At 56.0% G+C, this 18969-nt stretch overlaps 3 protein-coding genes across 4 annotated transcripts; 2 read left to right on the plus strand and 1 right to left on the minus strand.

Moving 5' to 3' along the window:
• Nucleotides 1–21: 21 nt before the first annotated feature.
• On the minus strand, nucleotides 22–7190 carry NOL9 (nucleolar protein 9). Its single transcript, XM_080563863.1, has 12 exons — nucleotides 6969–7190; nucleotides 6674–6899; nucleotides 6359–6486; nucleotides 5976–6114; nucleotides 5318–5414; nucleotides 4475–4572; nucleotides 3530–3691; nucleotides 3059–3347; nucleotides 2070–2181; nucleotides 1547–1724; nucleotides 668–801; nucleotides 22–347 (listed from the first exon to the last, which is right to left on the minus strand). Exons 1-12 carry the CDS (start codon nucleotides 7173–7175, stop codon nucleotides 219–221), a joined length of 1899 nt encoding a protein of 632 aa, XP_080419989.1. The 5' UTR covers nucleotides 7176–7190; the 3' UTR covers nucleotides 22–218.
• A 41-nt stretch (nucleotides 7191–7231) lies between these two features.
• On the plus strand, nucleotides 7232–12522 carry TAS1R1 (taste 1 receptor member 1). Its single transcript, XM_080563619.1, has 6 exons — nucleotides 7232–7444; nucleotides 7663–7969; nucleotides 8404–9192; nucleotides 9770–10127; nucleotides 10343–10486; nucleotides 11561–12522. The coding sequence occupies exons 1-6, from the start codon at nucleotides 7290–7292 to the stop codon at nucleotides 12487–12489; spliced, it is 2682 nt and encodes an 893-aa protein (XP_080419745.1). The 5' UTR covers nucleotides 7232–7289; the 3' UTR covers nucleotides 12490–12522.
• A 67-nt stretch (nucleotides 12523–12589) lies between these two features.
• Nucleotides 12590–18939, plus strand: ZBTB48 (zinc finger and BTB domain containing 48). Of its 2 annotated transcripts, none has more exons than XM_080563988.1 (9): nucleotides 12590–13386; nucleotides 14356–14467; nucleotides 14947–15039; nucleotides 15516–15602; nucleotides 16124–16241; nucleotides 16870–17006; nucleotides 17362–17605; nucleotides 17789–17877; nucleotides 18220–18939. In XM_080563988.1, the coding sequence occupies exons 1-9, from the start codon at nucleotides 12644–12646 to the stop codon at nucleotides 18514–18516; spliced, it is 1920 nt and encodes a 639-aa protein (XP_080420114.1). In that variant the 5' UTR covers nucleotides 12590–12643; the 3' UTR covers nucleotides 18517–18939. The 2 variants fall into 2 exon arrangements, with proteins under 2 accessions (XP_080420114.1, XP_080420115.1); XM_080563989.1 differs by having other exon boundaries at nucleotides 12593–13386; nucleotides 16087–16241; nucleotides 17441–17605.
• The last annotated feature ends 30 nt before the right edge of the window (nucleotides 18940–18969 follow it).

An 18969-nucleotide genomic window follows, 5' to 3' on the forward strand; every position in this document is an offset into this window, starting at 1 on the left:
GAAAAATTCAAACCAAACCACCATTTTTAACGTATTTATTACAAAACACCAAAATACATACTGAAAATATAAAGCATTATTAAAAATTGACATGTTTTAGTATCTACACATTGGAAACTTGTTTCGGGTCTCTTGGAGCTGTGGTAGCCAGTGCTTCTGGAACTACACTTGCCTCTTGCCACGTAAGACAAATCCTGCAGTTAGAGGTCCTAAAGGCTTCAAGTGTAATCACACTGGTAAGTATACTCCCTCTTCTTGAAACGCTTCTTCTTTTTCAGCTTCCCAGAGCCCAGAATGTTGTAGTTATATTCAGATGTGACATAAGGGATCTCTCCCTCAATTCCTTCCTGGAAAAAACAAAAATAGGAACAACTTTATGGACCTGTATCTTCAACTGAATTGAAAGCACCTTCCTTTAAACAGACTAACAAGAGTTTAATGGGGGAAAAGGAGAAAGCTATCACTGAACCTATACTCTGATATCTGAAAAACAACAAGAACATTATCTCAGTTGGTTTTATGCATTAAGGGCAGTTTCCTACAGATATGACCATCTGCTAATGCCCAGACAGCTCTGGACACACGTAAGCCCCTAAGTAAGAAAATGGAAAATCTGCCAGCAAGCCTAACCCTTTTTTCCCCCACCCTCTTTCCAAGCAACTCTTACCTGGCTCACAAGAACGCAGTTTGGAATAGCGATATTTCCAAGTAACAGACAATTCACTAGTCTCAGGTTCTCAGGAGGCACCGGTGTTAAGACATGATAAAGTTTCTTCTCCATCTCAACCCCTCGGACAATTCCTAAGGAGTACGAGAAAGTTCAGTCCTAACTCCACCAAATCACTTCAGACTCTATAACTGAATATGGCTGAAGCTCTTGGGATAAGTAGCTTTTCAAGAACCAAGAAAGGGATTTAAGACATCTTGAGAAAAATAACCCTGCACTTGTGTATCCCACTTTTCCAACATCTCCGCATACATAAGAGCACCTAACATCTCAAAATGCCTATCCTTGTTCCTTGTTATGTTCCTACAGAAACTCAAGGTAGCTCCTCGAAATTGGAACTGAGTCTTCACAGCAAACATCAGTACTTAGAGAAATCTTTGCATGTTTCAGGCCACAAACGCTACAGTTGCAGCTCTGTTTAGAGAAAGGAATACATTCCCCCCCACCAGCTGTGAAATAACAAGTCCCACAGACAGCTAAAGAATTCTGTATAAGCCCTTTGGAATCTTCTATTGAAAACATGAATCCAAAAAGCGAGTAATTTGTCAAGCTGTGAAAGACCACGTAAGAGAAGCCAGCTACAGAAGATGCTGCTCAGTGACATTCTCCTTAACTGCTACCACAAGTTACAGAGAAGTGAAGGACTTGAAGCACAGCTTGTAATAGAAGACAAAACATGTTTTTGATTGTTCTTAAATCAAATCCTACTTTTCCACTTGTTTTTGATGGAATTATCTACTCTACTCTTTCCATCCTGCAATATACCTGTCAAAACATGACACGTGAGAACATAGCTTAAGGTTTCCCAGTCTCACTTACCAAAGCCAAGGCAATCACAGACCGGTGTCTGTGTCAGCAAGACTGGCCCATCCGTTTGGCATCTGATTTCGTCTGGTATCCTGCAGAGCCCGACCCAGCTGGCATTCACTGCATACATGATATTGGTAGGAGCAACATCGGTATGAATAACCCTGAGTGCAACAGCATTAAAAGGTACCTAAGGGGAAAGAAAAAGAACTGTTTCATTAGCTCAACGTAAGTTTGGTTTGAGTTCAGAGAGAGTTCTAAGTACACAAAACCTGAGCCACCTCTCTACAGACAGACATTATCTCAAAATACAGTTTTCACAGTTAACAACTGAACACACAGAAAACGTGCCACAGCGACATCTCAACAAAAACCTCATGTTTAAACACACTGATCAGCTTTTTACCTTACAGAAAATTTTCCCTTCTCCGGAAAAAAAAAAAAGAAACACTCGAAGTACAAGCAGAACTAAATTAAGTTGCTAAGAATTAGACTCCCTGCAACATCTTCAGGTCTTTCAAAAATCCTCATTTACCTGGTATGGCACAAAACTATGCAGCGGAAGCACTGATCCTATGTCTGGAGGCTGCAGCTGACCAAGGTAACCTAGTATTGACATGTCACGTAAGATGCTGCTATGTACTCGCCTAGAAAGATAACCACAACAAATCAAGAAAAGACAGCACACACACAAAGCAATTCAGCCAGATAACCCCCAGACATCCCTGAGTACACCATGCAGAATTAGCTACTATTTCATACAAGTTAAGTTTTTAGAACTTGAATCTTTGAAGAAAATTTAGAGCCCTATTTTTGTTACCTCCAAGGAATCACAGGATTTTAGGGCATTTTGAAGAGGCACGAGTAACCAAATGTATCTTAAAAAAAAACAAACAAACAACAAAACCCACAAAAACAAACAGAAGTCTTATTAGAGAACATTTTCCTTCTCCAACCTTGATATTCATACAGCTGTGAGACACAATAGTACACTTGCTTTCTTAAATAGCTCTTCAGGGAAAGTTGACTCAACAGAAAGCATATAAAATGGGCAACAAAAGAGTCAAGGTCCAGGAAATCATGCCTTTCAAAAAGGCAAGCAAATTGACTTGAAATGTCAGAGAAATTAACATGACCATCTAGGTCTGTTAGAAATAGGAAAGGAACTTCCCAATTCGGGGGGGGGCGGGAAGAGACAGTATTCTGTAAGCATAAAGTATGCCCAGTGTAAAAGTCTAAATAACTTATAGCAGACACTGGAAGCAGCGTATGGAGGAACAACCCCCCCCCCCCCCCCCAAGAAAAAAAAACAGAAGAAACTGAAAAAAACCCTCAACCACCTCCCACCAAAACACAACAACAACACAACAGGCAAACTTATCAAGAGACAATAAACCTTATAGCATCTGAACAATGTAACGGGGGCACTGAAGGCCTATGCAAGAGTTCTGTCATTAATTTACTGTCAGGACTAAGCATACTTTTATTAAGCAAATTAGCCACCACACAGCACTTACTACTTACGCTTCACCTGCAACCCCAGCTCGAGGGAATTCCGGATGGATATAGAGCAGTTTATAGTCAGGAACTGATGTATCTTCATCCCCTTCAGAGGACTTCCAGCTCTCTGCTGCACTCAGATTCATCTGCTTGCTCTTGGCTTGCTGTTTGCCTTTGGTATACAGGCCAGGAGCGAGATGAACGTACTCCGGGGTGAGTGGAGCCATGGCTTTCCAGTCGTACACATCCATCTGGACAACATGAGTGGGCGATAACAGCCGAATCATATCGGTCAGAAGCAGCAAACCCTCACCTTTAGGAAGCAGAGAAAACTTGATTATTGCCACCATGTAGAGAAGTCTCAGTGCTGTTACGGAAGACTGACAATAGCTCAAGCGCAGTAAACTGTTGTTTTCTTATTCTAGACTCTCGAGGAAGCGTAGAAGTATACTGCTTAGGTTCACCATCTCTTCAGAATAGATTCATCATGTTTACCTTTTACCCAGCCCATAGTGTTGATGACTAAAGGCACTTCCTTCTTGTAGGAGTTGAACACATACTTCACAACATCGATGTATCTTTCTGTGTCCTGCTCACAACTAGTCTGTCCGTAATACACCATCTTATGTGGAGTTTGCTGATGAGTGAATGGTGGACCTGAAAATAAGAACAAGCCTCTAATACTTCCAGTAATTCAAATGCAAACCCCCATTCCTATTAAGTACCTACAAGCAATCCCTTTTGAAATACACTGTCTTCTTCTAGCATTTTAACAGTCATTCTTGCATAGTCTGCACCTACAGAGGAACTTGTTTTGCAAGGCTCCATGCAATTTTTTTTTTTTTTTTTAAGTATTATTTATTTGTTCATGAGTTCTAAAAATTCACAATCTCCTATGACAAGCTATCCAAAAAGCAAACCACTGTGATAATATCTTTTGTAGACATGGACCCAAATTCACAAAACCACAAATACTAACAGCTTCTCTGGCTACAGGGTTTTTTTGTTCACTTGTTTTTTTTCCCCCCTCCAGTGAGAACAGCCCCTTATCTATACGGATCTACTTGACATTTCTCAAACTAATTATACCTGCAGACACTAATAACTAAGACAAGTTTTCCCAGAGCGACCCTACAAATCCGAAAGGTTGAAAATCCACTTTGACATGTCACAACCTGTTCCACTGCCTTATAAACACAGATCTTCCCTTTAAAATACAGGGGAAGAAAAACAAGAAGGGAGAATGGCTCCATGTTATTTATCAAGATTTTCACATGGAGCTTACACAACCCTAGCAAGAAAACTTTTATAGGCTTTTATTCTTTACACGCACCTTCAGTAGATGTGGCAACTTCCCCTAAAGTACAGCCCCTACTCAAGAAGCACCTTCTGGGAATTAAAGATGTTTCTGGCAACTGTTGAAAACAGTAAAGCACGTACCAAGAAACGGCTCTGTTACGTGGCTTAAGGACACGCATCCAGGCGGCGTAAATTCTGTTTGACCTATGTCACATTCCATATATTCAACAGAGGGAAGGCTGCAGTGAAAGAAGCCCATATATTAGCATCCACTAGAAGAAAAAGGACATGACTTTGAATACATCAGAAGCACAATCCGATTTTGTTCCAGGTCATCAAAGTTAAACTAAACAGTCAAACCACCACTTGCTTATGCCCCTCCCTCACTTGAGCAAATGCTAAGCAAGAACTTAAAGGGCTCAGCTACACCACACTTTATATCATATGCTTGTATGACAATAGCTTCACACCTATCCAGTCTTAAGAGCAACTAAGACAATAAATCAGAAATGGTACTAATCGGTGTACCACCTCTCGCATATGAACTGGGCACTCTGAGATCAGCTATTTGAGATTTATGAACTCTGTAATCCTTATTTTAAGCATGCAACAGCCAAGATAATAAGCTTCTACACCTTGTTCTGCCAAGAATCTTGAGACAATAACAAGTCATAACCTTCTGTGTATTTTTAAATGTTATAAATCTCAATTCATTACTAAACCCTGTTTGGTGTCCAAATAGTTCATATAGTCCAAGTTGCTGTTAGTAGTATTTCAATAGAAGTATTTCAGTATGCAGCTTTTCTGCAAGATTACAGAAAAGACAAGAAAACAGAAAACTAGGCTTTTTTTGTGTGTGTGTTTTCAAAAGAAAATATACAGTTTCCAGTGAAAACAACATTTTTTGAGTATCTTGGCAGGTAGTTTTCTTCTCTTAAATCACATGCAGTACTTAAAGAGCCACAGAACATGAAAAAAACTCACTGATTCAGTAACAGATTAATCAGGTATCTGTTAAATGTTGACTTCCCAATGCTTTTTGGACCACACACCATAATGATAGGTACACCTTCATCTTCCGCTGGGGGAAAAGAAAAGCATACTCTGAAAGAAGCTGACAGTGAGTTATTCTGATGTGCCCTATTTACATAAATTTGTGAAAGAAAACAACTTGCCAAACCTACAGAATCTGTGGTCTGACTATGATGTATTTTAGTAAAAAAAAAAAAAAAAATCCTTTAAAGAGCATGTTAAGTTTATCAATATAAAGGGAAGAGGATCCTAGAAGGAGGAGAAAGCTCTAATACTACAACCCAGTTGGTATTAATTCCAATTGCTCATGATATTTTTAACGTTGTTAGAAAAGAAGTAGATGTTTTTCTACCCACTAGAAAGAGCAAAACCAAAGAGTTTTGACATCAAGTTGAGAAATATCTTTATACCACTGAAGTGGTTATCTGGCAGTACAGACATAAACCCGATCAAGGTGGTGTATAAACTCAAGTTACACACTATTTCGAGAAGAATATGACCTTTAATCAGTTCCTTCTAAAATGCACTCTTCCCTATAATTATAACTTATGAAAAACTCTGAGTTTTCTTTTTTCGAGCATTAGAACTCTGCCAAGTGCATGCTACTCACCACAACATGCTTGTATTAGCTCCTCCAGGGCTAGGAACATGCTCTCGGACACCAGCAGTCCATTATCAGGGCTACATTTCACGATACCAACGGATGCCAGAACTGCATCCTCCGTCGTGAAGCTAGACTCTTCCTTTTTCTATTGGAGAGCAGGAAAAAAGGTTGGGAAGACACGTGTAAAGCCATACAGGTGCATACTCTGTGCTGCTGGGCACTGACAGGACTGCTGCAGGCACGCTAAGCGGGGCGGCCCCGCGCGTGCTGGCTCCTCTCGCTCCGCACGACGCCCGTTTTGGCGAAGGAGCAGCAAAGGCAGCGTAACCCAGCCCCGCCGCGACGGGCGCCCAGGAGGAGCAGGCAGCGCGGTGCCCTCCGGGACTCACCTGGGCCTCGAAGAGCCGTGAGAGCGGCGGGAGGCTGAGCAGGAACCGCGTCACCGGCGTGTCCAGGTGCTCCAGCAGCACCACGGCGCACTCGGGCGAGAACCGCGCCATCACCTTCACCCGCGCCTCTGCGAGGGAAGAGCGGGGCCCTCAGCCAACGCGAAATGGCGGCCGGGCCCCGCACGCCTCGCGAAATGGCGGCATCCCCGCAGCGCGCCGCACGCGAAATGGCGGCCGCCCCGTCCCGCACCGCGCCGCCCCGCACGCGAAATGGCGGCCGCCCGGAGCGGCCCGCGGGCCCCCAGCCCCACTCACGGCGGCGGACGCGGTGCGCTCGCATGGCGGCGCGGGCGGCGGCGCGGAGCTGGCGGGGGTCGGCGGCGGGCGGGCGGGCGGCGGGCAGCGCCTCCAGGGCGAGGGCGCAGTGGGTGGGCGGCGAGAAGACCGGCAGCCCCGGCTGGTGCGAGCCGATGGCGAAGCCCAGGACGCGGACGGCGCCGTACAGGCAGCTCAGGCGGCACTTCCCGGTGAAGGTCAGCGCCTGCGGGGAGACGGCGTGAGACGGCGGCCCCGGCCCCGGCCCGTCCCGGCCCGGCCGGGCGCTGCCCACCTGCTGCGGCGCCAGGAGCAGCACGGCGGCGCCCTCCGCCGCCTCCACAGCCACCAGGCCCGCGTCGGCCGGCGGCACCATGCCGGCGCGCACGAAGGAGGCGGCGAACTCGCGCCAGGCCGCCTCGGAGCGGCCCCCGCGGGCGGCGGCGGAGCGGGCCGGGGCCCGGCGGGGGCGGCGGGCCGGGGGGCCGCGCCGAGCGGGCATGGCCGCCGCAGCGCTCCGCCGCCTCCCGCCCCTCTCGCGAGAGCCGCGCCCCGCCCCGCCCGCCCCGCGCCCTTAAGAGGCGCCGCCCGGGCCCGGCGCCGCCCCCGCTCCGCCATGCGCCCGCCCGCGCTGCTCTGCCTCGGAGCCTGCCTCGGCGCCGCCGCCGCCTTCTTCAGCCGCGACGGCGACTACCGCCTGGCCGGGCTCTTCCAGCTCCACGGGCTCGCGCCGCGGGCCGCCGCCCGCCCGCTCGTGGACGACTGCGACGAGTGAGTGCCCGGGGGGGGGGGGGGGCCGAGCGCAGGCGGCGGCGAACGGGGCTCGGAGCCCCGCGGTGAGCCCCGCCGCGCTCCGGTGGCAGCCCGCCGCGCGGCTCCGTCCCCTCCCGCTGCTCTGCGCCCCGGCCGCTCGCAGGGCACAGGCACGGTGACACGAGGCGGCTCGCCTCCGGTACGCGGGGCACAAGAATACGTTTGTGTTCGCACAGTGCTGCTGCCTTCAAGAGCCACGGCTACCAACTCTCCCAGACCATGCGGTTCGCCCTGGAGGAGATAAACAACTCCAGCTCCCTCCTCCCCAACGTCACCTTGGGCTACGAGATCTACGACACCTGCTCCGAGTCTGCCAACATATACGCGACGCTGCGCGCCCTCGTCCAGAAGGGGCGACACGACATTGAGGTGCTCCACGCCTTCCAGCACTACGAGCCCACGGCCGTGGCTGTCATCGGGCCTGACAGCACCCAGCTGGCCCTCACCACGGCCGCTATCCTGGGCGTCTTCCTTGTGCCAGAGGTGAGCTTTGCTCCCTCGCAGCAGCAGCAAGTGCTGCGGGGGGTTGTCTGTAGAAGCCAAAGGAAAGAGCTCCAGAGTGCTGATGGTGTGAGGGAGAAGTGGGCTTGGGGCTGAGGAGCAGATGGGCAGAAGAACAACCTCAGCTGCCAGTGCAGTCCCTCTGCCCCCACAGGACCTGGCTGCAGCTTTGGTCCAGCAGCATTGGCTGGGCACGAAGAGCTGACAGGCAGGAACCGTGCCCAGCTCCCTGGCTTTCAGGGGCTTCTCTTGTGGCAGTGCATGGCAGAACGTTTTCCGGGTCTGCTGCCTCCCCAGCTCTAACTCCCTTCAAAAGACCTGCTGCTCGTGGAGATTCCCCCTACCACGGCAGCAGATCCTCCTTGTGTGTAACTGCCTGTGGGGAGGGCAACCCCTTCTCCTGGCTTCCTTTGCAGATCAGTTATGAAGCCTCCTTGGAGACACTGAGCCTGAAGCGGTTCTACCCCTCGTTCTTGCGCACCATCCCCAGCGATGGGCAGCAAGTGAAAGCCATTGCACTGCTGCTGCAAAGCTTCAAGTGGACTTGGGTTGCTCTGCTGGGCAGCGACAATGCCTATGGCAGGGATGGGCTAAATGCCCTCTATGAGCTGCTGGTCGCAAGTGACGTGTGTGTTGCCTACCGAGGCATCATCCCCACGAACAAGGACGCCAGCAGCCCAGAGCTCCACAGGCTGGTCGGAATCCTCATGGACATCAGGGTCAATGTCACTGTTGTCTTCTCCAACATAAACGGCGCCCACCCTTTCTTTGAGGTGGTGGTGCAGAAGAACATCACAGGCATGGTGTGGGTGGCCTCTGAAGACTGGGCTTTGGCCCAAAACATCTGGCAAGTGCCTGGCATCCAAAATATCGGCTCTGTGATTGGGATGTCAGTTGAGCAGGCAGAGTCTACAATGCTGGAACGCCTTGAATCTTGGAAATACGCAGAGGAACGCGCTGCGTCTGAAAGTGCTGGCAGCACGGGGGCAGGTGGGGAAAACAGAAGTAGCAGCAGCGAGAGTACCTGGCTGAACTGCACCCAGCAGTGCCCAGGATGCCACCTGCTCGCCACTGCCCCCAACATATACGACGCTCAGGCCTCTAACAACGTGTACTCAGCTGTGTACGCAGTGGCCCACGGTCTCCACGACCTGCTGGGCTGTGCCTCGGGGGTGTGCAGCAAAGACAGAGTCTATCCCTGGCAGGTAAGAGCAAGGTGAAGAAGGATCTTCTTCGCCCTGCAGTGTGGATTTTCCCCCTGTGCTCAGGGGTTTTCCATCAGCCTGGGAGGCTCATCTCCAAGCAGAAGACAGCAGGGCTGTTCTGGCAGCTAAGGCACTATGACAGCACTCGGGACTCTTGAGTCCCCTGCACTGCTCATGGCTGTAAGTCTCTTGGTCTCTGGCCACATGGGACAGGCACAGATCCTCTTGCAAAGGCTCTCCCTTAACTGATGTCTCTAGCCGTGTGAGACTGCTTTCAGCCTTCCCTGTCTCTGGCCACTACACAGTTGCTGCCTTGTGGGCTTCAGCTGCTTGTGACAGGCAAAGCAGCCTGAATGCAGACCTGCACTTTAGATCATTCCTGTTTCTCAGCCACTAGCCCCTTTAAGAAACCTGGAAGAGACTTTCTGCTGCGGGAGGCATGCTGGTTGTTGGGGGATATTTGAGAGGAGGCAGAGCAGAGCAGGTGACCTCCAGTACATCCCTCTCTGCTGACAAGACTCTCCTCAGTGGGAATCTTGTCATCGGGATCAACTCTGCTCTTACTCTTGTTTTACAGCTCCTACAAAAAATCAAGCAGGTAAACTTCAGCCTGCACAACAGCCAGATCTGTTTTGATGCCAATGGGAACATTAATAAAGGTTACGACATCATCATGTGGAATTGGAGAGGCCTGAGCTGGGCTTTTGATGTGGTCGGAACTTTCACTGTGAACCCTGACAGGCTGCTCCTTAACCGCAGCAAAATCCTGTGGCATACAAAAGATCACCAGGTACTGTTCTGCATCCACATCTTGTTTATTGTGTACTGGCAAGCTAATTACATCCCAACACTAGTTCCTGGGTATTTTCCCATTACAGGACAAATACAAGGGCAGATGGAGGCAGTGTGCGGGGAGGGTACAGGGGGCGATTCGCGTTCTTAGTAATGCCTTTCATCCTTCCAGAAAATAAGCAGGGTGTGTGCTAAAAGGGTCCCAACTCCTACTTTTACCTTCAAACAACCTAATTTTCCCACTATCTCTGGAAGAAGGACAACAGCAAGCTGCCCGGTGGCTGCCCATCCTGGGCTGCTGTCTGTCCTCTTGCCTGCCCCGTTCACACTGCCCAGCAGGCCCTGCCTCCACCTGCCTGATCGCCGCTGTGCTCCCCGCAGGCTCCCATCTCCATGTGCTCCCAGCCCTGTGCCGCTGGGGAGAAGAGGCTGCAGCAGAACCGCCACAGGTGCTGCTTCAGCTGCGTGGCCTGTCCAGCAGGGACCTTCCTGAACAGAACGGGTCAGTAAACTCTGGGCAGCTTCTGCCTCTCCTTCCTGCTCAGCTCCTCTACCCGCACCCTTCCTCCTCATCTCATCAGCTCCTTGCTGCTGTCACCCTTCTCCTGCCCCCAGCCCCAGCAGCTACCTCTTTTTTCTCATGCTCTTTACCCCCTCTTTTCTATCAATCTTTTTTCCTCCATGTGGCCAGTAAAAACCTCTGAGCTCACCTAAATGCGGTCAGTCTGACTTCCCTGTTTGCTTACTTGTGGGTATGCAAAGCCTACACCCTGCTCTCAGCCCCATGCTTTCCGGGGGATGCTGCCAAAAGGTTGTCCAGCACAGTCAAATAAATAACTAGTGGGGACAGTGCCAGCAGAGCCCCTTCCTTTGCAGGAAGGGAACAAGGGACACCTGGCTTGACAGCTGTTTCCTGCACCGCATCCTCCAGGAGGGAAATTGAGCCCGGTGTTGCCTTTGTGCCCTGGATTGCACTCACCATTGTGGTCACCAGCAGCTCCCACATCCTCAGGGCGTATGAAAATGTCCCCTTCCTGGGACCGGCAGCAGGGATGCCCTGCCTCATTAGCCACCACAATAAACCCCCTTGCCAGCACGTGCTCCTGGTCCCTGGGCAGCCTTAGTCCGCATTTGCAGTGAGGGTGACAGAAATGGCCGGCTCTAACTAACAGTGGGAGCAGGGAACCCCTAAAGATCCCAATCTGCATTCCTCGTCCTGTGGCCGGGCCTGCAGGAGAGCTGCTGCAGACCCTTCCCTGCCTTGGCAGGTCACTGCTGCGTGCACAAGCCCCTTCCCGTCCTGCAGCCCGTGCTCCCCTAGGCCTTGTCCCACCTGGCAGCGGACTTTTGGGAAGTCCTCTGGGGGAGCTTTTGGGAAAAGGGCCCTCGCTGCTCCTGCAGGCTCAGAAGCACCTGAGGGGAAGGAGCGGGACCAGAGGGGAGGGCAGCTCCCCTAGCAGGCAGCCGGGGGTGCGGGGCACCGTGGGGTCAGGGTGCTCCCCCAGGGCAGGTCACTTACCGGGGCGCGCGGCGCGCAGCGCGGCTCAGCCACCGTCCGGGCGCGTGTCTCCTGCAGACCTTTACGCCTGCCAGGCCTGCGGGGCGGACGAGTGGTCCCCGGCGAGGAGCGAGGCTTGCTTCAACCGCACCGTGGAGTTCCTGTCCTGGGCCGAGCCGCTCTCCTGGGCGCTGCTGGCCCCCGTCGCGCTGCTCCTGCTGCTCCTGGCCGCGCTGGCCGCGCTCTTCGCCCGGCACGCCTCCACGCCGGTGGTCAGGGCGGCGGGCGGGCGGCTCTGCTTCCTCATGCTGGGCTCCCTGGCCTGCGCCTGCGGCAGCCTCTTCTGCTACTTCGGGGCGCCCACGCGGCCCTGCTGCCTGCTGCGCCTGCCGCTCTTCGCCGTCAGCTTCACCGTCTTCCTCGGGAGCCTGGCCACGCGCTGCCTGCAGCTCGTCGCCATCTTCAAGCTGCGCGGCCGCTGCCCGCCGCTCCGCCGGGCCTGCCTGCGGCGCGGGGCCCCGGCGCTCTTCGTCGCGGCCGCCGCGGCGGCGCAGGCGGCGCTGTGCCTGGCGGCGGCCCTCACCGCCCCCCCGGGGCCGCGCGGGAGCCGCGACGTGGCGGCGGAGCGCCTGGTGCTCGAGTGCGGCGGCGGCGGCGCGGCGAGCGCCGCGGCCGCGGCCTTCAACGTGGCGCTGAGCGGCGGCTGCTTCGCGCTGAGCTACGCGGGCAAGGACCTGCCCGCCGGCTACAGCGAGGCGCGCTGCCTGACCTGCGGCCTGCTGCTGCACCTCGCCTGCGCCGCCGCCGCGCTCTGCGCGCAGGGCGCCTTCCGCGGCCGCTCGGCCTCGGTGGCGGCCGTGCTGGGCGCGCTGGGCACGCTGGCGCCGCCGGTGGCCGGGTACTTCGTGCCGCGCGCCCTGGCGCTGCTGCTGCGCCCGCGCCTCAACACGGCCGCGCACTTCCGCGGCGCCATCGGCAGCTACGCGCGGCGCCGCGCCGCCCGCTGACCGCCCCGCCCGCGTCACGTCCGCCCCGCCCCGCCCCGCCCCGCTCGCGTCACGTCCGCCCCGCCCCGGCCCGCCCCGCCCGCGTCACGTCCGCCCCGCCCCGCCCCGCCCCGCCCCGCCCCGCCGGCGCGCGGGCTCCGGCAGCGGCGCGGCCATGGCGGGCGCGGCGGCGGCGCACAGCGTGCGGGTGCTGCGCGAGCTGAACCGGCAGCGCGCCGCGGGGCAGTTCTGCGACGCCACGCTGGGCGTGGGCGGCCGCCAGTTCCGCGCGCACTGGCCGGTGCTCGCCAGCTGCTCGCGCTTCTTCCGCGGCGTGGGCGGCGGCGGCTGCGGCGCGGGGCCGGTGCCGCTGCCCGAGGGCCTGGCCGACACCTTCCAGCTGCTGCTCGACTTCTTCTACACCGGCCGCCTGGCGCTCACGGCGCACAACCGCGCGCGCCTGCTGGCGGCCGCCGAGCAGCTGGGCGTGCCCGACGCCGTGGCGCTGTGCCGGGCCTTCCGCCCCGCCGCCGACCGGCACCGGCCCCGCCGCGCCCCCGGCGCCGCCCCGCGACGAGCGGACGGCGCGGCCGCGGCGCCCCCCGAGCCCGGCGGCGAGGCGGTGCGTGAGGGGACCGCGGGGAGCGGGGCGGCCGCGGGGGGCGCCGTGACCGCCGGTGCTGCCCCGCAGGCCTCCCCCCCCCCGGCGGCGGCGGCGGCGGGCGGCGGGCAGGGGCACGGCGGCGGCGAGGCGCTCCCCGGCAGGAGGGCCCCGCGCGGCAAGAAGAAGCCCCCCGCGGGGGCGGGGGCGGCCGAGGCGGGGCTGGCGGGGAGCAGGAAGGGCACCGCGGCGCCGGCCGAGTGCCCCACGTGCCACAAAACGTTCCTCAGCAAATACTACCTGAAGGTGCACAACAGGTGAACGCTCCGCCACGGCTCCGCTTCTCCTTCCTTCCGTGCGCGCGGGGCTCGGGGGCGGCTCACAGGGGGCCTCGGGGGGCGCCGGCACTGCCCGGCCCCGCGGGCGCTTCCCGGGGGTGCGGTGGGGTGAACTCGCTGCGGGACGGGGCGCCCCGGCTGCCCCCGGGCTGACACGCGAGGTCCCGTGAGGTCCCTGCCCCATGGGGAGCTGCGTGTCCCCCGGCCCTGCCGGGACCCCGGGCTGCGCGTGTCCTCCAAACACGGGTGGGATTCGCACGCGTCCGAAACGCTGCGGTTAAAACCCCCGCGGCTGCCCCAGGCTTCTGCTGGCAAGGGCCTGATCCTGCGCAGCTCAGACAGCACGGGGTGAAGGTGCTCAGGAGCCCTTCCAGGGGACCCGATGGCTGCGGGTGGATGATGGTGAAGGCGCAGAGGAGCTGCCAACTCCTGCGGCTTCAGGCAAGAGTCCGTACATTGAGCTGTCAACTTCTGGGCTTCCAAAATTAGCACGTGTTTGGGGGAACCGACGCGGGCTGTGGGGGCTGCACCTGCAACAAGCAGGGTGCTGGTCAGAGCGTGCTCTGGCGTGCCGGTGCTTTTGGGTGCCGCAGGATCAGCAAAACGGGTAACAGGAGGCTTTCCGAGGGTGCTCTCCAGCCCCTGGAGACGGCTGTGTGAGTGCTGGCACTGCGGGAGGCTGTAAGAGCTTTGTTGTTCAGCGCTCCCCGCGCACAAGCAGCTGCTTCAGACACCGAAACAGAGGCAGCTGGTGAGGCCTGCAGCTGTGGGGCAGCGGTGGCAACAAGCGGATCTCTTGCCAGTCTCCTTGTTGAGCACAAATGCCGGCGCCCACAGACCCGCAAGCGCAGCTCGATCTTGTGCAGCCTCTTCCTAACCCAGGCCAGGGGAGCGGAGCTCTGCTGTCGGACCGGCAGTAACGGAGGCTCTTTGTTTGTGTGTCCCCAGGAAACACACTGGAGAGAAGCCCTTTGAGTGTTCCAAGTGTGGTAAATGTTATTTCAGAAAAGAAAATCTCCTAGAGCACGAAGCCAGAAACTGCATGAACCGATCCGAGCAGGTATGCCCCTGAAGCTGCGCCGGTCTCTTAGAGGGCGGGAGGTGGCTGCCGCTGGAGCAGGCGCTGCTTTGCAGAAGCAGAATTTGAGCCTGTCCAGCTGCGGTCCAAATCACTCTCAGCTGCTGAACAAAACCTGATCCTCTTGCTACCGTGCAGCACATGTGCTGCACGTGGGTTCCCCAGAGCATCAGGAAAGTCCACTCTGGGTGAGGATGGCAGCAGCTTCTGTTCGTGGTACACCGCTTCACCATAACCTGGTATTTTAGTGGCTTTTGCATTTTTTTCAAGCATATGAGAATACTCTTTGCACTGGAGAAAGTCTGTGTTCCCGGAGGGCAGGTTAAGCACAAAACCGAGGCACAGTGCCGCAATGGCAACCGTGGGTCTGACTCGCTGGGCTGGCTGCTGGCTTTGTGTCTGACTCAGCCTCATTCCTTCCTGGCCTGTGCAGAAGCTGATGCTTTCCCTGTCCCTTGCAGGTTTTCACGTGCTCAGTCTGCCAAGAGGTATTCAAGAGGCGGATGGAGCTGCGGCTGCACATGGTGTCGCACACCGGGGAGATGCCCTATAAGGTCAGCAGCGCCTGCCTCTGGCATTCCTTTGAATAGCTGCTGCAGCCTGGCGCTGGAGGGAGCCGGAGCAGGCATGCCTTTCTATTCTGGGCAGCCTGGCCCTGCCGGCAGGTGCTGCACTGGGGGTTGTGTCGCTGCCTCACGGCAGTGACTTTGCTGTGTATGCGGGCCATGGCCTGTGGCTCTGCATGGGGATGGCTTTTCTCCCCAGCGCCTGCCTTTCCCCTCGTCCCTGACCTGATCACCGGGTCCCTTCCCTGTCAGCTGTCAGTCGTCTCGAGCAGCAGCAGGGGCGTTCCCATCTCTGAGCTGGTACAGGCTCTCGGGACGCGCTGGAGCCAGGCAGCTTCTCCTGTGGCCCTGCTCCTTAGGTTTCTGCAGCCTTACCCGCAGATTTGTGTTCTGCACGAGAACCCATCCCGCCGCAGTCACCGCTCAGGAGGTGGCTGGAAGCTAACTCTGCTCTTGTCTCGCAGTGCTCCTCCTGTGCGCAGCAGTTCATGCAGAAGAAGGACCTGCAGAGCCACATGATAAAGTTGCATGGCGCCCCAAAGCCCCACGCGGTAAGGGGAGCAAGCTGGCACAAGGTGGAGCGAGTGGAGGCGGTGCTTCTTAATGCGTTCCTGCAGTAGGAGTACTGTAGAGATTGTGAGGGGATCACCCTGCAGTTAGGCCCAGGTTAGAGAACGGTGCCCATTGTCCGCTCTGGCTCTGCTAAGTGAGGCAGGGAGTTACAAAGTGGAAATGTTTGTGGGTTTGTTTTTTTTTTTGGGGGGGGGGGGGTGTAAAGGAGCAACCCTCGTGGCTTTCTTGGCCGATAGACCCAAGTACTGACCAGCGTTTCACTTCTGGCAGGCTGTCTCGTCCCATTAGGCATCTCAGAGCTGGGGTTGCTGCAACAGCTGCAGGGAGGGCCCCAACACACAGTGGGATGTGTCGTGCACGGCACGCTTGGTGCCGTGAGGGGAGCGGGTCTGTTCTGGATGCAGAGCTGTGAGCTGCGTGTGGGCAAGCTGCCTAACCCTGAGCTCTCCTGTGGACTTGCAGTGTTCGACTTGCTCCAAGTGCTTTCTGTCTCGGACAGAGCTACGTTTGCACGAGGCGTTCAAGCACCGGGGAGAGAAGCTGTTTGTCTGCGAGGAGTGCGGACACAGAGCCTCAAGTCGCAACGGCTTGCAGATGCACATCAAGGCCAAGCACAGGTATGACACGACCCGTTCCTTCCTGTGTGCCACCACTGAACTCACTGCCCCCGAGGCCCCAGCTGGGTGGGTGCTGGGGAGCCTCCCGCAGCATCTGCAAGGTGCGTTAGTGGTGCTTGCCACCCTCCTCCAGCTTTCCTGGAGGCGGTGTGCTGCAGGTCCTGCCAGAAATTTGGTAAGGGGCCAACCTTCAGTCCTGCTTTCTTCTAAAAGAAAAGTCCGTACTGTCTGCACTTCCTCCGAGTGTGTGACTGTAGTAATTAATACAGGGGATGACCGAAGCTCATCAGCTGTCCTGCTGCCTGGCTCGTTCCTGTCCTCAGAAGGATGAGCATGCATCAGCAGCTGCTCTCCACACTTGCCCTTGGTGGTGTTCCCTGGGCTGGTTATGACGCCTGAGGAGCGGGAGGCACCAGCTCTGCGCTTCAGGAGCCTGTGCTTGCAGGAGAGAATTTGTGGGCCTCCAAAATAGTTTAGTTTGAGATGGGCTGAAGTGGGATTCAATTACAGTGCTTTGAGAGTTGCGACAGCTAGCTTCAGGGACCGAAGTCAAAGGCAGAGGTAAAGGTGACCGTTCTCCAGCTAGGGCCTGCCTCGGAGGGCTCAGCTGTGTGTCCCCTGCCCGCAGGAACGAGCGCCCCTACGTTTGTGAGTTCTGCCATCACGCCTTCACGCAGAAAGCCAACCTCAACATGCACCTGCGCACGCACACCGGCGAGAAGCCCTTCCAGTGCCACCTCTGCGGCAAGACCTTCAGGACACAAGGTACCCCCTGGGCGCACAGCACTGCGTCCCTGCGGCCCCAGTCCTACCTCACAGCAGCCGCCTTGGGGTTTGCAGTGCTGAGCACCACGCTCCTGCAGGTATCTGGGACTTCTGGAAGCAGCTGTGCTGAGAAACCTCTGCTTCCCCTCCAGAACAGAGCATGCTCTTGTGCGTGTGGGATAATGCTTCAGGAAGGAGTATTGCCTGTATTTTTCTTACTCCCACAGCACAAAAAGGGGAAGACAGTGGTGAATTTTCCACAGTAATGGTTAGCTTAGACTAGCAAACTGCTGCTTATGCCCCTTTTAAGCATTCATAACTAGCCTGGCACAGAGCATACGTGGTCTCACCACAGCGTAGCCTGCGCCTGTGCCTGGATGGGGACACCCAGTGGACTGCTGACCTCCAGCTCTCTCTTCCCCTGCTCACGGCAGCAAGCCTGGACAAGCACAACCGGACCCACACAGGGGAGCGCCCCTTTAGCTGTGAGTTCTGCGACCAGAGGTTCACGGAGAAGGGGCCCCTCCTGAGGCACATCGCCAGCCGGCACCAGGAGGGGAGGCCCCACTTCTGCCAGATCTGTGGGAAAACGTTCAAAGGTACCTCGTGCTTAGAGGTGTGCTTTGGCACGTCTGTCACGGGCTGCGCTCTTTCCGCGTCTCGAGATGGCACTGCCGTGTGGCGCTGCTGCAGCAGTGCTTCACACCGCACGCCTGCAGCTGCTCTGCTGGCACGTGCCGCTGGCAGGGCCGCCCTGAACTGCTGCTTCCTTCTCTTCCCAGCGGTTGAGCAGCTGCGTGTCCACGTCCGCAGGCACAAGGGAGTGAGGAAGTTCGAGTGCACCGAGTGCGGCTACAAGTTCACGCGGCAGGTGGGACGTCCTGGTTGTAGGGACATCTGTGACACGCTGCGTGCCTGATCGGGGCACGCACGTCAGGGGTTGCTCCTCTGCAGTGACACAAGCAGATTCCCACTTTGTAAGAAGGCTTTTTTGGGAAGCGTGCGCCCCACCTGAGGGAGAGCTGTGTGCTCTTGGGGCTTTGGGCAGTGCTGGCAGCACAGGAGGGTGCGGTGGTTGAGCAAGGCCCCTCGCAGACCTGGCGGGCCCGTGGGGCGGGAGAGTTTTGCTGTGCCCCTTTCCCCCCCCCCAAGAGAAGCACAGCGCCCTGTGGGTGAGCTGGCCCTCACCAGGTCGGTCCTTTCTGTTTCGCAGGCTCACTTGAGGCGCCACATGGAGATTCACGACCGCGTGGAGAACTACAACCCCCGGCAGCGAAAGCTGCGAAACCTGATCATCGAGGACGAGAAGGCGGTGGTGGTGGCCCTGCAGCCGCCCCAGGAGCTGGAGGTGGGCTCAGCCGAGGTCATTGTGGAGTCCCTGTCCCACGGCTCCCTGCCTGAGGAGATCCCTGTGCAGAGACTCTGTTCAAACGAGAACTTCTCTACGGCGGATGTGATAGAGCAGTCGCTAATAATAACAACAGCAATTCCTGATGACTGTGAAACATAGCGCGACTGCACGCATCCTTCCTACCAAACACAGTAAAGTGTTAGGCTGGAGTGACTCTGCTACACTTGTTCTTTTCAGCCTCCAGGGCTTCAAGTCGTACATCCAGCCCCTCTCCCTCCTCCTGTTTAAAGATCCTACCCCCAGGTTGCAGGGAAAGTTTCTAATGAAGTGATAATTCGGTATCAAATTGAGAAGTATGAAGCTACTCGGAACGACTACTTAAATGTACATAGATGGTATGAGATGGGATGTGATTGACAACTCCGTACGTGTAATACTGTGAATTGCTTTTTAATGAGCTCTCATTCGTGACCAGAAGGGATAGCTGGCTCACCTCCCATTTCTACAGTGCTAGCTCTTACCTTGCTCCATTAGTTCTACGTTTGAGTCTGAATGCTCATGATTAAAGTTTACCTTCCTGAAGAGTGTGTGACTGCCCCTTTCCTTAAATGT

Source organism: Anser brachyrhynchus (assembly GCF_964034855.1).
Source record: "Anser brachyrhynchus genome assembly, chromosome: 21".
Classification (NCBI taxonomy): Eukaryota; Metazoa; Chordata; class Aves; order Anseriformes; family Anatidae; genus Anser; species Anser brachyrhynchus.

What these genes read in the sequence shown, in the direction of transcription:
- NOL9 (XM_080563863.1), bottom strand. Translation starts at nt 7,175, where the DNA reads ATGCCCGCTCGGCGCGGCCCCCCGGCCCGCCGCCCCCGCCGGGCCCCG. An exon ending in GCTAATACAAGCATGTTGTG is followed by an intron (nt 5,415 to 5,975) that starts GTGAGTAGCATG and finishes CTTTTCCCCCAG; the next exon opens with CGGAAGATGAAGGTGTACCT. An exon ending in ATTAATCTGTTACTGAATCA is followed by an intron (nt 4,573 to 5,317) that starts GTGAGTTTTTTT and finishes CTTTCACTGCAG; the next exon opens with CCTTCCCTCTGTTGAATATA.
- TAS1R1 (XM_080563619.1), top strand. Translation starts at nt 7,290, where the DNA reads ATGCGCCCGCCCGCGCTGCTCTGCCTCGGAGCCTGCCTCGGCGCCGCC. An exon ending in CTCGTGGACGACTGCGACGA is followed by an intron (nt 7,445 to 7,662) that starts GTGAGTGCCCGG and finishes GTGTTCGCACAG; the next exon opens with TGCTGCTGCCTTCAAGAGCC. An exon ending in GGGTACAGGGGGCGATTCGC is followed by an intron (nt 10,128 to 10,342) that starts GTTCTTAGTAAT and finishes CTCCACCTGCCT; the next exon opens with GATCGCCGCTGTGCTCCCCG.
- ZBTB48 (XM_080563988.1), top strand. Translation starts at nt 12,644, where the DNA reads ATGGCGGGCGCGGCGGCGGCGCACAGCGTGCGGGTGCTGCGCGAGCTG. An exon ending in CCGGGGAGATGCCCTATAAG is followed by an intron (nt 15,040 to 15,515) that starts GTCAGCAGCGCC and finishes CTTGTCTCGCAG; the next exon opens with TGCTCCTCCTGTGCGCAGCA. An exon ending in CTGTGGGAAAACGTTCAAAG is followed by an intron (nt 17,606 to 17,788) that starts GTACCTCGTGCT and finishes TTCTCTTCCCAG; the next exon opens with CGGTTGAGCAGCTGCGTGTC.